The sequence below is a fragment of the Polypterus senegalus genome, chromosome 7, assembly GCF_016835505.1.
Source record: "Polypterus senegalus isolate Bchr_013 chromosome 7, ASM1683550v1, whole genome shotgun sequence".
Classification (NCBI taxonomy): Eukaryota; Metazoa; Chordata; class Cladistia; order Polypteriformes; family Polypteridae; genus Polypterus; species Polypterus senegalus.
The window spans coordinates 98,624,577-98,641,299 of record NC_053160.1 but is presented as its reverse complement, the minus strand read 5'-3'; the positions used below and the strand labels follow the sequence as shown (position 1 = coordinate 98,641,299).

Genomic DNA, 16,723 nt, shown 5'->3' with positions numbered 1-16,723 from the left:
TTAGGGGGTTCTGGTATATAAAATAAAATAATAAAAAAAAAAATTCTCTGAACCTGCCAAATTATCAGTAAATAAATCGACAAACAAGAGCGAACTCTAAAATTTGCTGCGAAGAACACATTGGCAAAATTTGCTGATCAACACTACTAATTAGTAACAAAGGCAGCAGCAATCAATAAATCTGAAAGAGAATAGAAACTGCTAAAAAGGCAATGAATGATGTGTTTCAGCAATTTTTAAATGGGTCTCAACTTTGGTCCCAGCTGAAAAGTGACAGAGAACCACCCGATTCTTTTGAGTGGGTCTGGTTAAGAATGCTGTCAACTGTTCTCATGTTTACCACAAGAAATATCAGTTTTAGAAGAACTACAAGTAATGCAATGGCTGTCACTAGAAAACTATAACCACATACTGAGATGATTTATACTTATATCCTCTAATTCATTTTACCCTTCAAAAAGCATATATATATATTGTGTTGTATCGGAGTGCAATATCACTTTGTTAAGCCATTTTAATTATAGAGAAAAAGAATAGCATTTTGATAAATGTAGGATATCCTGCAGACTTGCTCAAGTTTCATATCTTATAGTGTTAAAAACCTTTTAAAATGACTGTCGAATTTAAGCAGTTTACAGACTGTTCATGAAGCTTATGGACCCACCCTTCTTGCAGCTCGACAACACTGAGAAAGATGCTTCTGAATTCTTTTGATTTTCACAAATGCAAAACTGAAGTCAATTGAGTGAATACTTTTATCACATTCACTGTGTGCCTTTAAAAGACTACCATATTGTTACCTCAAGTTCAAGAAAAAAAGCTTGCTTAAAGACCTTTTCTGACAGTTATTTGTGCAACTCTGAACTCATCTATCTCTCTGGGCACCCCTGGGAAAGATAAGTAAAAAAAAAAAAAGGGTATAAAAAACTCACCTTTTGGTAAATGACCTTAATCTCATATTAAAAAGTGGGAGAAATCCAATCTTTGCTCAAACTAAAAGCATTTCTGACAAAAACAAAGATCACTCTTGGAAAAATACAGAAAAAGGAGCATCTTGGGATAACTACATTTTCAAAATTACCATCAGATGCCGCATCTATGCCAATAGATTATTTGAAAGGAATACCAGAAAAAAAGTCTTTCCTGTCATTTAACCACAAACATCAGTGCCTGAAGCTTGCTATATGCCACTGTAACCTGGATTGGAACCATGTCCTATGGTTAGACAAAGCAAAAATGGAGCTTTTTGGAAACAAACATTCAAGATGGGTTTGGAATAAAAAGAAAAATAACCTAATCCCCAATGTCAAGTTTGGTGGAGGCTCTGTGATGTTGTGGGTCTGATTTTTCTCTAGGGTACACGGCATCATGGACTCCAAGAAATACCAAGAGATTTTAAATTAAATCTGACTGTCTCTGCCAAGTAACTTAAACTGTGCAATGGTTGGATCTTCCAGCAGGACAATGATCCAGAACAAATGTCCAAATAAAAATTACTTCAGTTAAATGTTGGCTCTCTCTCATTTTTTAAGTGTGGGATTGAAGTAATTCACCAAAAGGTGATTTTTTTTGTTTATAAACCCCTTTACTCATCTTTCCCAGTGGTTCCAATAATTGTGGTGTGGACAGTAATTGCAAAGGGACTGGTAGGTCAAGTAAGACATAGAAAAATACTCACTATGGTTTAAAAAAAAAATAGTGTGCGAAACAGTACCTAAAAGACTGCAAAATTCTGGAAAAAGATTAACCTGTATCAGAGCGATCATGAGAAGAAAGTGTGGAGACAAAAAGGAACTAGGGATGTGCAATACTGCCAAAAAATTATACCTTGATACTTTCTGGGACATTGGCGATAACAATAGTTAAATGATATTTTGCATCCTTTAAAAGTTTTTTGTAAAAGTCTTACTGATCTAGCTTGGTCTTGATAATAGGAAATAAATTGTAGCTTATTAATGAGATTAATGGAAACAACAGTTAAGGAAAACAGGTATTATTTATTTGCTTAAAACTAAAGTAAAAATAACACAAAAACATTAAAATCATCAGTCAAAGTATTACTGTGATCAAACAGTGCAAGTATGAGTAAACCATTTCAAAGTTTTCCAGAGAAGTTCAACACAAAAATTGCACTATAACCAACATTTAAATAACTATTAAAATGAGAGCATTTTAAACAGATACTCTTAACATAAGCAACATATGACTCCAAAGGGAATAAACTATTAATCATAATTGAAATAGGGGGGAATGGACATTACAGTCTGTATAAACAAACTGCTCTGCTGTAAGGTGAATTGTGCAGCATAAAAGCAAGAACAAAAATCTAACATACTGTACTATACTGTAAAAAATCCAAAGTTCTGTCAAATACTGCACAAGAAAATAGAACCATAGCATTTGTAAATAAGTTATTTCGTTTATTGGAGGAAAATACAAGAAAATCCACACCTATAACATTTTTAAACAAATTACTAACTATTACTTACTAAGACTAAAGATATCAGAAAAAATAAAACAATTGTAAAATTCTACTGAGGAAACTTCAAGTTTTGTGACCGAAACACCAGTCTGTTCACAGCATCTGACTTCAGAGCAACACAAATACATGTTACAACATTCCCTGTAGTGCTGAAAGACTTCCCAGAAGGGCTGCGTGAGGCAGGATGCACAGGTGCAAGTTTCCCCAGTTTAGGGAAATGTACAGTATTTCTTGTCTTTTCCACAACGCAATGCAGTGCAATTACATCACTGTCCACTTGAGGTATCATTAAATAGCTCCTGATCTCTTTCTATGGCAGTATGTAGAGACTCTTCTTCTCTGAATCCCTGTTCTTTTTAAATAGCTGCTAAAAGACTTTTTTTTTGCTTCCTCCCTGGTGTAATCATCTACGCCAACTTCTGCAGCCATGGGGGGGATAGGGCTGCAAGGAGGTAGAAATCTGTACAAGTGTTTTAAATAATGGTTTAAATAAATGCTTTGGAATCGAGAGCCCCCAACCAAGATGGCTTACGAAATAAAATGTGCCAAATAGGCATATGCTTCTTATGTAAATAGAAATAATCCGTTAGAACAAATGATGTAATCTGTTCGAACGGATTAATAATTTATTTGAATTTTTTTTTCTTTCTTCCTGCCTAACACCTAGAGGGCTCCGTGCTAGATTAATTTCATTTTGCAGATTGTGAAACAAGTTACTTGTTGAGCTATCTTTAACGGTAAAACAAAATAAAATGTGCCAAATAGGCATATGCTTCTTACGTAAATAGAAATAATCCGTTAGAACAAATGATGTAATCTGTTCGAACGGATTAATGATTTATTTGAATTTTTTTTCTTTCTTCCTGCCTAACACCTAGAGGGCTTCGTGCTAGATTAATTTCATTTTGCAGATTGTGAAACAAGTTACTTGTTGAGCTATCTTTAACGGTAAACTATTTCCAACACAGTTTGCAGAATGCAGTCTTTTAAGCAACATCAGTGTTTTCAAAGACAGATCACCTCTATGCGAATAAGGATGATCCACATCTTGCAATTAAATATAAGCATGTAGATTGCGGGGCTGTATACTCACTCAGTTTTGGCAGCTATGTAAGCTTAACACTAGAATCCCTGAAGCCTACAAAAAACTTGTAATCCCGCACCACCTTAAAATTCCTTTGCACCTCTCCATTACCATCTTTTGTTTGGTAAATGTGTCTATCAGCACAAGTAGCAAGCAGCCTTTTATCCCCACCCCCCCACCTCCCAATGATGCTGGTCAACTCGGGCAAAATGTTATCCTAGCTCAAGTCTTGTTTATCTGGGTGTGAGGTGCCTGGAGTTGAATAGGGTCATTAGTATATCATTATTTGGAACACACGCATGTCATGTGTGTTCCATGTCTACAACGATCTATGCAAATGTAGGATGACAGGAAATGCGAGAAATGTCGAACACATACCTAAAATAGAAACATTTTTTATGTTATAGTACTAATGACAAAATTTTGACATGAAGTGAATTATGTGTGAAGACTGAAGTCCATATATCATATAAACACTCACAAAAGGTACACATGTAAAAAAACAAGTGCACTTTTATTCAAGAATATAACCAAAGGAAAGGAAACCAGGTTAGGGTATGATGCTAGCACGACTGCTTGGGTGGTGCAGTAGTAGGAACTGCAGACTCATAATAAAGGGGTCTTGGATTTGATTCTGGGCGCTTCTCAGGATTACCATTTTGAGTAGTGAGCTGTTCTTATTGTTAATATTGTACAATAAAAATATATATTTGATTTGAGTCTCTAACAGCCGGTGTAAATTTATGGTACTTGTAAGGGTTAAGTGTTTTTTTTTTTTTTTTAATTCAATTTTATTCTCTTAGTCACGTTCATGCTCACCCCAATCTGACTCTCCTGTTTTCAAATAAAGACGTGCTATAACAGAGGTGAACTCAGATGTGGATGAGGGTTCTAAATGGGAGAAAGGGAACAGAAGCCTTCCCTGCAAGAAACGTCTACTCACAAATAAGAACAACGCAGCTGCAACAGGCGTAAAGACGAAACATGGCATCGTTTGGATGCAGCAAGGGTTTGGGTGTCATCCTGCCAGTCAGGACAACATGTGTCCTTCAACAAAACAGCAAGGCCTACAAAGCTCCCAAGGTATCAGGCAAAGTTCTGCTTGTGATTATATTTTGTGATGGTCTTTATATGAAAAACATTTACATGCTACTTATATAAAAGCTAAACTGAATGTTATTTACCTTGATTTATTTACTTATCTTTCTCCAGCGTAACGTCACAAGTAGACTGCAGAGCTATCTGTGTTTGATTGACATGGGCATACTGACAAAGTACAGCAGGAGTTGAAGACAGCTGCATTACAGGCTTGGTAGAGCATCAACAGAGGAGTGGTACTGTCTACGAATCGCAGACTTCAATCATTCAATGCGAGCAAGGGATATGCAACAAAGAAACATTATGGAGTTCTGAAATGGTGGTTGTGTGTGTGTGAGTGTGTGTGGAGGGGGGTTTACCATGAATAAAAAGTGCTTTATTTATACATGGTGTGAACAAAATGCATGCAAATACTCTTAAAGTCTGCAATGTGCAATTTAATAATGTCTGAAACTGTGTTTAACCCTGTAAAGGGGTAATTTAAGGCAAAATGTGTCTTTGTCACAAACATTATTGATTGCACCGCATGTTTTTTTTTAACCATTCTTGTTTTGTATCAACTCTACTTGTATTTGAGCTTCCGTTTTATGTATTGTATCTGTATGCCAGTTAGTAAACACCTTGCTCTCTTTCTTTCTCTTCGATTGTTGTATATAAGTAAACATCATGCTAACCACACACCATAATACATGTACACTAGCCGACGCCCGCCGTAGCATCTGGCGTGTAAAATAGGAGCGAAAACGGTGAGAAAGGAATTCAGTATAACAAAGGCTTAGGAAACTACCGTCGCAGTATAACGAAAATAGCAAGGAGCGAAACCAATGCCAATGGTTGAGAGAGTACCTTCCTGTAGCAGGCTACGGAAAACATAGACATATATACACTGCTCACAAAAATTAAAGGAACACTTTAAAGAAACACATTAGATACATCAGATCTCAATATGAAGTTGGATATCTATACAAATAACGACAGGGCAATGTCTTAGGAACAAAAGGATGCCAAGTCTTTTAATGGAAATAAAAGTTTTCTGCCAACAGAGGGCTCAATTGTGTAGACACCCTAAAATCAGAGTGAAAAGAAGATGTGGCAGGCTAGTCCATTTTTTCAAAAACTTAATTTCTGCTACTCAAAATGCTTTTCAGTATCTTGTGTGGCCCCACGAGCTTGTATGCATGCTTGACAAGCGTCGGGTATGCTCCTAATGAGACGACGGATGGTGTCTTGTGGCATTTCCTCCCAAATCTGTATGAGGGCATCCCTGAGCTGTTGTACAGTCTGAGGAGCAACCTGGCCGTGCCTAATGGACCGAAACATAATGTCCCACAGATGTTCTATTGGGTTTAAGTCAGGGGATCGTGAAGGCCATTCAATTGTTTCAATTCCTTCATCCTCCAGGTACTGCCTGCATACTCTTGCCACATGAGGCGGGCATTGTCGTGCATTAGGAGGAAACCAGGACCTACTGCACCAGCGTAGGGTCTGACAATGGGTTCAAGGATTTCATCTCGATACCTTATGGCAGTCAGAGCACCATTTCCTACGCAGTAGATGTCTGTGTGTCCCTCCATGGATATGCCTCCCCAGACCATCACTGACCCACCACCAAACCTGTCATGTTGAACGACGTTGCAGGCAGCATATCGTTCTCCTTGTCTTCTCCAGACTCTTTCCGTCTATCACAGCTGCTCAGGGTGAACCTGCTCGTCTGTAAAAGTACAGGCCAGTGGCGGACTTGCCAATTCTGGTGTTCTTGAGCAAATGCCAGTCGAGCTCCACGGTGCTGGGCAGTGAGCACAGGGCCCACTACAGGATGTCGGGCCCTCAGGCCATCTTCATGAAGTCTGTTCCTGATTGTTTGGGTAGAGACATTCACACCAGTGGCCCTCTGGAGGTCATTCTGTAGGGCACGAGCAGTGCTCAGCCTGTTCCGCCTTGCACAAAGGAGCAGGTATCGGTCCTGCTGATGGGTTGAGGACCTTCTACGGCCCTGTCCAGCTCTCCGAGAATAACAGCCAGTCTCCTGAAATCTCCTCCATGTTCTGGAGATTGTGCTGGGAGACACATTAAACCTTCTTGCTGCAGCACGTGTGGATGTGCCATCCTGGAGAAGTTGGACAACCTGTGCAACTTCTGTAGGGTTAAGGAATCGCCTCATACTGCCAGTAGAGATAATTACTCAAGCCAAAACTAGCACGAGTGGAAAACCAGCCAAAAAAGATCAAGAGGGAGAAACTTGAAATGACCTCCACATGTAAAACCAGTCCTGTTTTGAGGGTTTTCTAATTGTTGCCACTTTAGTGCACCTGTCGTTAAGTCCATGAACACCAATACAGCTGAAAGTGATTAACAATGACCTCAGCTGCTTAACCAACCAGAAAATTATCAGACAGGTTTAATTGATTTCATGCCAGGCCCAATAAAAAAAGTGTTCCTTTAATTTTTGTGAGCAGTGTAGATAGACGCTGCATTCACTGTGTTGCCCATTCGACACGACAAGTCAGCACGTCAGCCCTATTGCAAGTGGTAAAAGTGCCATTTAAACTAATACAGGTAGACGTGGAAAAAACGTTTTAAACAGTATTGTTTACATACAACAGATTTTGGCAAATCGTTTACATGTAATTATTTATATCCATTTATACACTAATAATGGCAATTATTAAATAATAATAATTATTATTATTAAATAATTCCTCCCGTATAAGTAACATTTTTCAGACTGCTTTCTTCCATCACCGAAACATTTCTAGACTTTGTCCTGTTCTTACGCAACACAGTACTAAAGTATTGGTTAATGCCCGAGTCACCTCACGTATAGATTACTGTAATGCTATTTTATCTGTCATTCCACAAAAACGTATCCATTGCTTACAATTTATTCAAAATTCTGCGGCCAGGATAATAACCTGCTGTTCTAAATCCACTGAACATACTACACCTATTCTCTCTCAACTTCACTGGGTCCCTGTTAACTACAGAATACAATACTAAATACCACTCTTAACATTTAAAGGTCTCCACAACCTCACTGATCACCTACAGACTGACGCTCCTCTCGCTCACTCAGATTCTCATCTGCAGCTGTACTTTCTGTACCACACATCAAAAACTCTGTGCTATGAGAGTTCGAGCATCTCTCACTAGTGCTCCTTAACTTGGGAATTCTCTTCTCTCTCATATACGTCAGCTTGATTCAATAACACATTTTAAAACTGCTCCCAAAGCTTATCTTTTGAAACTGGCATACCAATTGTAAATTTTGCACTGTTACTGTCAGCTATCTTTGTTTGTTTGCTAATTATTTCTGTCTGATTTAGCCTTCTCTTGTTTTAATTTTACTAATAGCCGACCCACGGCGTAGCATACGCCGCATAATTATTAATTGATGGGTAAACACTTCCTGAAAGACACAGTTCAGCAATTCCCCTATTCAGCATCACGATAGGGCGGTGGCCATCACTCCGGGTTCGGTGTCGGTCTAACAAAGGAAAAAAAGAATGGGCACAGAAACAATAGGGAAAACAGAAGCTTGCTGGGACAAACAAAGATGGCAGCAATGAGAGAGACCTGTTAGCAAAGCAAAGCAGCCCAAACCGAGAAGAACAATGAAAAGTCAACGTGGGTCAGAGGGCAGCAATGAGAGAGACCTGTTAGCAAAGCAAAGCAGCCGGAACCGAAAAGAACAATGAAAAGTCAACGTGGCTCAGAGGACAGCAATGAGAGAGACCTGTTAGCAAAGCAAAGCAGCCGGAACCAAAAAGAACATGAGAAGTGTGGCTCAGAGGTGCATGTGGACTGTAGCAGAGACCAAAGCGACTGAGGATGTGTTTGGTGAGGTGTTGGGGGCGGGCACATGAGCAGGCAGTGCGCATGCCTCAAGAGCGAGGGTGGGCGCGGGAAGAGGGCTAGAGTTGGGGGCGGGTCTCCAATGTGCGTACCCCATGGTCGGGAGACTCGGTCAATTATATTTATTTATATATATATATATATATATATATATATATATATATATATATATATATATATATATATATATATACTATATGATACTGTATGTATATTTTACCTATATTATTTTATAAGTTACATCATTTGCAATTACTCCAAATTATATATTTGAATATACCTGTACATGCTTTTTCTTCTACATGAAAGACTGTATGGTGCAAGTGGGTATTTATTTTATATCAACTACCAACATAGCAAGTACTGTAAGTACTGATGTTGCAGCCAGGCAAACACATAGTTTGTATCCTTAACAGCTCCTTAAATCATTATTTCTTTATAGTAACAATAGCTACTTTAAAAGGGTTGAGGCTAGTGAAGAAATTCTAAAAAGGTCAGGTCATGTCAGGGAGCATGCACTGGTACAGTGTGTTGCTGTGGGGCATCGCTAAAAAGAGCTGCTTGAAATTCTGAGGAGGGCGGTAAGATTTCAGTAGAAATGAAGTGAAACTTTACTTTTGCCTTCAATCCCAATGAACAGTGAAATGACATGTCTCTGTTAAAATTTGTCATTATAAAAATCACATAGCTTTTAATTTAATTAATTGGTACATTATTGCCCTATTATTAACCTTTGCTAATAAACTAATACGGATTTATATTTGACTTCCAATAATTTTAACAGCATAAAATATCCCCAGAGCAACACAGTGCAGCATCCCTGGTACAGACTTGAAAAGGACACGCTTCTCAAGTGACCATGAATTGTCAGAGAAGATGGAGATACTTGGAGAAGCCTGCCAAAAAGCTACTACTGCAAGTGTGTAAGGAAAGGACGCACAAACACAAAACTTAAGAGTACTACAACATATCCTTGCTGCTAAAGCCCACCGGCCTGGGTGCATGGCCGCTGGCAAACCTGATGTGAACCTCAGCCTTGTGCCAGCTCATATAAAGGTGAGGTGAGGTGAGGCAGCATGCATGTGTAAGCAATGAGAAGAACCAAGTCAGGAGCACATAGAGATGAAAGAGTCTTATGAGGAAAAGAGCAGCAGCCAAGGAAGGTGGTAGGAGGTTCAGTTGCTAAAGAAATGAACGGCCCTTTTCAGGGATAACTACTACCAGCTTTCAGCTAAATTCATTCATATGTCTCTTGCACTCTCAGGTCATTACAGCATTTATAAATGTTAATTCAAAATTAATGTGATATATGTTAAACATTCATTATTGTAATTAGGAAGCTCCATTCACAAATTGTGCAAAAATACAAAGTCAAAAAGAAAAAAATGCAGTTTATCCCATACCTGACATACCAACATTAAATAATTAACACAAAAGAAAACTAAAAAGGCTACTGTTTTTATTCTCAGCTATAGTGTTTCAGTACAGAATGGAGACAGTGTGAGATGGATGAATGAGAAGTTACGTTGCACAGAAATCACCACTTTCATGGAGATGTGAATTAGTGGTTTGTGTAGTCATCGGACCACTTACCAAGTACAAGTCTTTTCAGAATGCAGGTTAAGAAGGTGAATGTGTATTTTGCAATGCAAAGTCACTGCAGCTGTTATCCTCTTCCACCTGCTGCTTACCACTCATATGGTATACAACAGAACATAGAACCTGTGTTTTGAACTTTGCTTAGTAGGAGTCTGTTTTGATGGGCAAGTGTACATTTGTAGGTGCTACACATGACTGAGTGGCCTCTTCATATGTAGTAATATGTAATTTTGTGCTGCATGAACAGATTTCCTAGAAAAAAAATCAAACAACTTCCAAACAGCAGAGCTAACTCTACCTGTTATAAACACTTCCTTTTTTGATCCACGCTCTATTTTTTTTCCACATACTTATCACTGCCTGGCAACATGGATGGAGTTTATGTAGTCACACTTTGAAAGAGAGGTGCGGATTTGGTAGATTTTATTTATAAGAAGTGGAAAAATAAAACTGCTGAAAACAGTGATAATTGTTTTTGTATATTTATTTTTCTTAAATACTGACTCAAACTGAAAATTCAATATATTGCTCAGCCCTACTGACCATTAGTAATCAACAGTGTTATCATTTAAAATTAAGATCTCAGAGGAAAATCGTTAAAAAAAAAAACCTCAGCATCCACTTACCTTACATAAACTTTGTTCTGCTTTCCACAAGTGGAAGTATCCATCAAGAGATACTGCTCCCAGCTCCTGCCAAATAACAACAATAAAAATGTAAATATTTTAAAACAAGATGTGTCATATCGTAATCACTAACTTGAGTTATAAACGACTCTTTTCAAATACCAATGCATGACAAAAAGTGTGTTGTATTAAAAAGAAATCAAATACTTTATAAAAAGTATTAAAAACACTTAGGTTTTGAATTATGTAATTAATGGAATAAATGGGCCTTTAGTTCTCACATTAAAGGGATCAGAATGGGATGAAGTCCATCAATATAATGATAAATTTCAATATGAATTTTGAATAGATAGGCACTATGTCATGAGGGATTAGCAATACAGGGTCCAAGGAATGCCAGCTCTAAGGAGCGGTTGATACTATGTACAGTGGTGTGAAAAACTATTTGCCCCCTTCCTGATTTCTTATTCTTTTGCATGTTTGTCACACAAAATGTTTCTGATCATCAAACACATTTAACCATTAGTCAAATATAACACAAGTAAACACAAAATGCAGTTTTTAAATGATGGTTTTATTATTTAGGGAGAAAAAATCCAAACCTACATGGCCCTGTATGAAAAAGTAATTGCCCCCTGAACCTAATAACTGGTTGGGCCACCCTTAGCAGCAATAACTGCAATCAAGCGTTTGCGATAACTTGCAATGAGTCTTTTACAGCTTTCTGGAGGAATTTTGGCCCACTCATCTTTGCAGAATTGTTGTAATTCAGCTTTATTTGAGGGTTTTCTAGCATGAACCGCCTTTTTAAGGTCATGGCATAGCATCTCAATTGGATTCAGGTCAGGACTTTGACTAGGCCACTCCAAAGTCTTCATTTTGTTTTCTTCAGCCATTCAGAGGTGGATTTGCTGGTGTGTTTTGGGTCATTGTCCTGTTGCAGCACCCAAGATCGCTTCAGCTTGAGTTGACGAACAGATGGCCGGACATTCTCCTTCAGGATTTTTTGGTAGACAGTAGAATTCATGGTTCCATCTATCACAGCAAGTCTTCCAGGTCCTGAAGCAGCACAACAACCCCAGACCATCACACTACCGCCACCATATTTTACTGTTGGTATGATGTTCTTTTTCTGAAATGCTGTGTTCCTTTTACGCCAGATGTAACGGGACATTTGCCTTCCAAAAAGTTCAACTTTTGTCTCATCAGTCCACAAGGTATTTTCCCAAAAGTCTTGGCAATCATTGAGACGTTTCTTAGCAAAATTGAGACAAGCCCTAATGTTCTTTTTGCTTAACAGTGGTTTGCGTCTTGGAAATCTGCCATGCAGGCCGTTTTTGCCCAGTCTCTTTCTTATGGTGGAGTTGTAAACACTGACCTTAATTGAGGCAAGTGAGGCCTACAGTTCTTTAAACGTTGTCCTGGAGTCTTTTGTGACCTCTCGGATGAGTCGTCTCTGCGCTATTGGGGTAATTTTGGTCGGCCGCCCACTCCTGGGAAGGTTCACCACTGTTCCATGTTTTGCCATTTGTGGATAATGGCTTTCACTGTGGTTCGCTGGAGTCCCAAAGCTTTAGAAATGGCTTTATAACCTTTACCAGACTGATAAATCTCAATTACTTCTGTTCTCATTTGTTCCTGAATTTCTTTGGATCTTGGCATGATGTCTAGCTTTTGAGGTGCTTTTGGTCTACTTCTCTGTGTCAGGCAGGCAGCTCCTATTTAAGTGATTTCTTGATTGAAACAGGTGTGGCAGTAATCAGGCCTGGGGGTGGCTACGGAAATTGAACTCAGGTGTGATACACCACAGTTAGGTTATTTTTAAACAAGGGGGCAATTACTTTTTCACACAGGGCCATGTAGGTTTGGATTTTTTTTCTCCCTAAATAATAAAACCCATCATTTAAAAACTGCATTTTGTGTTTACTTGTGTTATATTTGACTAATGGTTAAATGTGTTTGATGATCAGAAACATTTTGTGTGACAAACATGCAAAAGAATAAGAAATCATGAAGGGGGCAAATAGTTTTTCACACCACTGTATGTGTTCCTCCAGTCTTAATAAAGGGAAAGGGGGAAAAAAGTAGTCAAAGGTGGTGAAATAAGTAGGTTCAAAATGAAAGAAATGTGTTACTAAATGTAAGAAAAGAATATGGAAAACACAAAGATGAAGCAATTAAAGAATGTGATGACATACAATTTATTTTTGTATAGCCCAAAATCACATAAGAAGTGCCGCAATGGGCTTTAACAAAGGCTAAAATACTGTGTGTAACGGAATTGGTGTTGTGTAAAAGCAGCGAGGAAGTACTTTGTTAAGTTGTGGAAGCTGTATAATGTTTTATCTGTGGTTGTAGACTGTATTCTTCAGTACCTTGTCTTCTGTTTAGTAAAGTCTTGGGTGTATGAGCTCAGGAATGCAAATACAGGACGAGGGCCCCAGAAGGTGCAGGGGGTTTAGTTATGGGGGTTAGTATGGTTTGGGGGAGTGACTGGTGCAGAATTCTATATTAAAGGACATAACAAATACCTTAATTTGGTAATGTTATACAGGCAAATTAAAATTGATTCATTCAAAGAAAAATGGTAAAAATCTTGGCACCAGAGCCTAAAATTACCACTGATTTAATCTATAGCAGTTCTGAATAAATGCCTACTAAACAAAAAAATAAAAGTTTGTAATTACTTTTACTCACTGAAAACCTGTGTTCTACTGGTCTGTTTAGCATACGCAAAAAAAAAAAAAACAAACAAAAAAAAAAAAAATTAAGTATAGATAAAATTTGAGTGTACTCAGTTTCATTATGGTCTCACAATTAACACTAGAATTATCAAAGCCTACAAAAGAATCCAACACACCTTAAATCCCTTTGCACTAAGCAGCCTGCTATCACATCCCCCCACCGCTGCACAAAGTTTTCTCAGCTCAAGTCTGTTTACCTGCGTGTCAGTTGCTTAGAGTTGAATAGAGTAAATACTATATTGTTATTTGGAAAACATGCATTTTATGTGTGTTCCGTGTCTACAACAATCTGTGTAAACATATCATTAAAACAGAAATGTTTTTTCATGTTTTAGTAATAATTGAAAAAAATGTAGACATGAAGTGTCTAATATGTGAAGTCTGAAGTCCAAATATCAAATAAACACTTTCACAAAAGGTACAAGTATAACAAAAGAAGTGCTCTTCTATTCAATAATATAACTGCAGAAAAAGAACCCGCGTTAGTTTGCAATATAGTTTGCAATATTGACATGCCTTTGATACAACCTCTTTGGTAGTGCAACGGTAAGTATTGCTGATTGGTAATCAAAAGTTCATGGGTTCGACCCCGGACGACTCCTTTTTGAGAAGTGAGCTGCTCTTTTTCTTACTATTTTAGAATAAAAACATACATTTGATTTGAGTCTGTAACAGCCAGTGTAAACTTATGGTACTTGTAAAGGTTAGCTTTATTTATTTATTTTTAATCAGTTTTTTTCGTAGGCTTTAGTGATTCTAGTGTGAAAAGGATCTCCCTGTTTGTGTAAAAATAGGTCGCCGTGAGCCCCAGTCTGTGCATCTGTAATACCATCCAGTAAGTAGCCTGAACGCTCAGCTCAGCAAATGCTGCCTGCATCGCTTAGGAAAGCTAGTAGTTCCAGTCACACTGCAGAGATTCTCGTGAGGGTCTGCAGTTGGGGAAGTTGGTTTCATGTCTGAACTGCAACATTATTGCTCAGCCATAATTGACATGTGAGCCATGCAGGACAGCATGTACTGCTGGCCTTGCCTATCAGTGTTGCCTGGGGCTAGCACAAAATGCTGAAGGCTTAATTCGCAGCCACTATAGGACACATGTGCAATACAGGAATTGCATTTGTGTCAGAGCAGCAGTGTGTTTAGTTGGTTTTAGTTATCCCATTAGATATGTGTGAGGTAGTACACCTGTGCATATTTTGTGACTTCTGATGCACTACTGCATCTTTGGCAACCGTGCATGAACATAAAGCCCCCTGGGACGTGCGGTCAATGTGCAGGCTGTCAATTAAATAGTGAATATATCTGTAAATCTCACTATGAAGAAGTCCATGCCTCACCAGCCATGAACCATACCACACGTCACTGAAAGCCCCCCATGTTGTGATAGACCAGTGATGTCATCAGTTAGCTGTACTTGTTCTAAGTAGCACAGCAGTGGCACAGCTGTGCAATTCCTATAAGGTAATGTGTGTCCCAGTGTTTGTGCCAGCCTCAATAGGCACCTCAACTCCAATTTCAGTGGCACTCTACCACAATCATGAAAACCAAAGGCTACGTTGCATGGGTCATAGCATAAAATGTTGACTGAGAGTCTTCAAAGGCCAGAGGTATGTGAGTTTTAACGTAGCATGCAGAGAAGCCTTTTGATTTGATATATATTATATATACACATACACACACCCCCATGATTATTGGCACCCCAGCATTGATTGTGTAAAAAGGGTTGTAAAAAATGCCACCTAAATAACAATCTTGCACTGAAAAAATTGACAGAATCCAATCTTTAAATGAAATATATATATATATTTTTTAAACAAAATCACATGAGCCACAATTATTGGCACCTCTAGAAATTTGTACAAACAGTATGTAACTAAAGCATCTTTCCTATTTATTTCTGGGTTTTTTACGTTGATCAGAGTCTGAAGAAACTTTCAAAGAGTAAACAGTTTCACTGGGGTATAAACATGAGATGAAACAGTGGCCAAACTTCATTACTCATTCATGAACATGAACACAATTCAAGTGAGAGAAAATTGTGTTGACCTTCATAAGTCAGGGAATGGCTAGAAAAAATAGCTGCTCACCTGAAAATTTCCATTATCTACAGGTAGTGCAATAATTAAAAAATTAAAATCTACTGTAACTATCAGCAGCTTGCCAGGAATAGGATCCAAGTTTATTTATTTGGCTTTCACGCACAGTGTACAGAATGACGAGAGAGGTAAAAAAATAAAATAAATAAATAAATAAATCTTCAGGGACTACTGTCGGAAAAATACAGAACAATGTACCATTTTGCACTAACCAAATCTCTAAAACTACCAGCAGATGTCATTCCCATGTCCACATTGGAACTATTTTCTATGTTCAGATGAAACAAAACTTCAGCTTTTTGGCAAGAAATACTCAAGATTGTTTTGGCATAAAATGAAGGATGGCTATACTGAAAAGAACCTGATCCCTACTGTCAAGTACATTGGGCATTATGTGAAGTTGTGGGGCTGTTTTCCTTCAAAAGCCCTAGGAACCTTGTTAGAGTACACTGCACCATCAACTCCATGAAATTACAACATTAGAACAATCTAGGCACAAACATGCCCTTCAGTCCAACAAAGTTCTTCAGTCCCTTCTGCTTAATTCTTCCAAAACAGCAACAAGCCTAGTTTTGAAAGTCCTACTATCTACCACACTACTCGGTTACATATTCCATTTGTCTGTGGTTCGCTATATAAAGAAATACCTCCGAATGTCTGTGTGAAATTCAGTCTTGATTCGCTGTACTAATTCCTTTTGTAATTTTAAACACTTCAATCATGTTTCCAAAAGATTTTAATTTAAATTTGACTTCCTTTACCATGATACTAAAACCAAACAACGACCTAAAACATATGTTCAAATCAGCACAAAAATTGATAAAGTAACACAAAATCAAGCTTCTGCCTTGGCTGTCTCAGTTCACACACCTACACCCCACTGAAAACCTGTGGAGTGAGCTGAAGAGGAGAGTGTGTAAAAGAGGACCTAGGATGATCTGGAGAGATTCTGTAAAGAAGAATGGTATCAGATTCCCTGCTCTGTACTCCCCAGTCTTACAAGATGTTGTATAATAAGATTCAATGCTGTTTTATTGGGTGATGGGAGGTTGGAAAAAGAATTAAATGCAGGAATGCCAATAACTATGGCATGTGCAGTTTTATGTCAAAAATAATTATCTCTTCAGTAGGAATTTTTTCCA

At 38.1% G+C, this 16,723-nt stretch overlaps 1 protein-coding gene across 1 annotated transcript in view; it reads right to left on the bottom strand.

Moving 5' to 3' along the window:
- The window catches only part of dcaf12 (DDB1 and CUL4 associated factor 12), a 146,224-nt gene that overhangs the window by 26,898 nt on the left and 102,603 nt on the right, over positions 1-16,723 (bottom strand). The window contains exon 6 of the mRNA XM_039759044.1: positions 10,742-10,807. Coding sequence (XP_039614978.1) covers positions 10,742-10,807 — 66 coding nt within the window. The remainder of the gene's footprint in view (positions 1-10,741; positions 10,808-16,723) is intronic.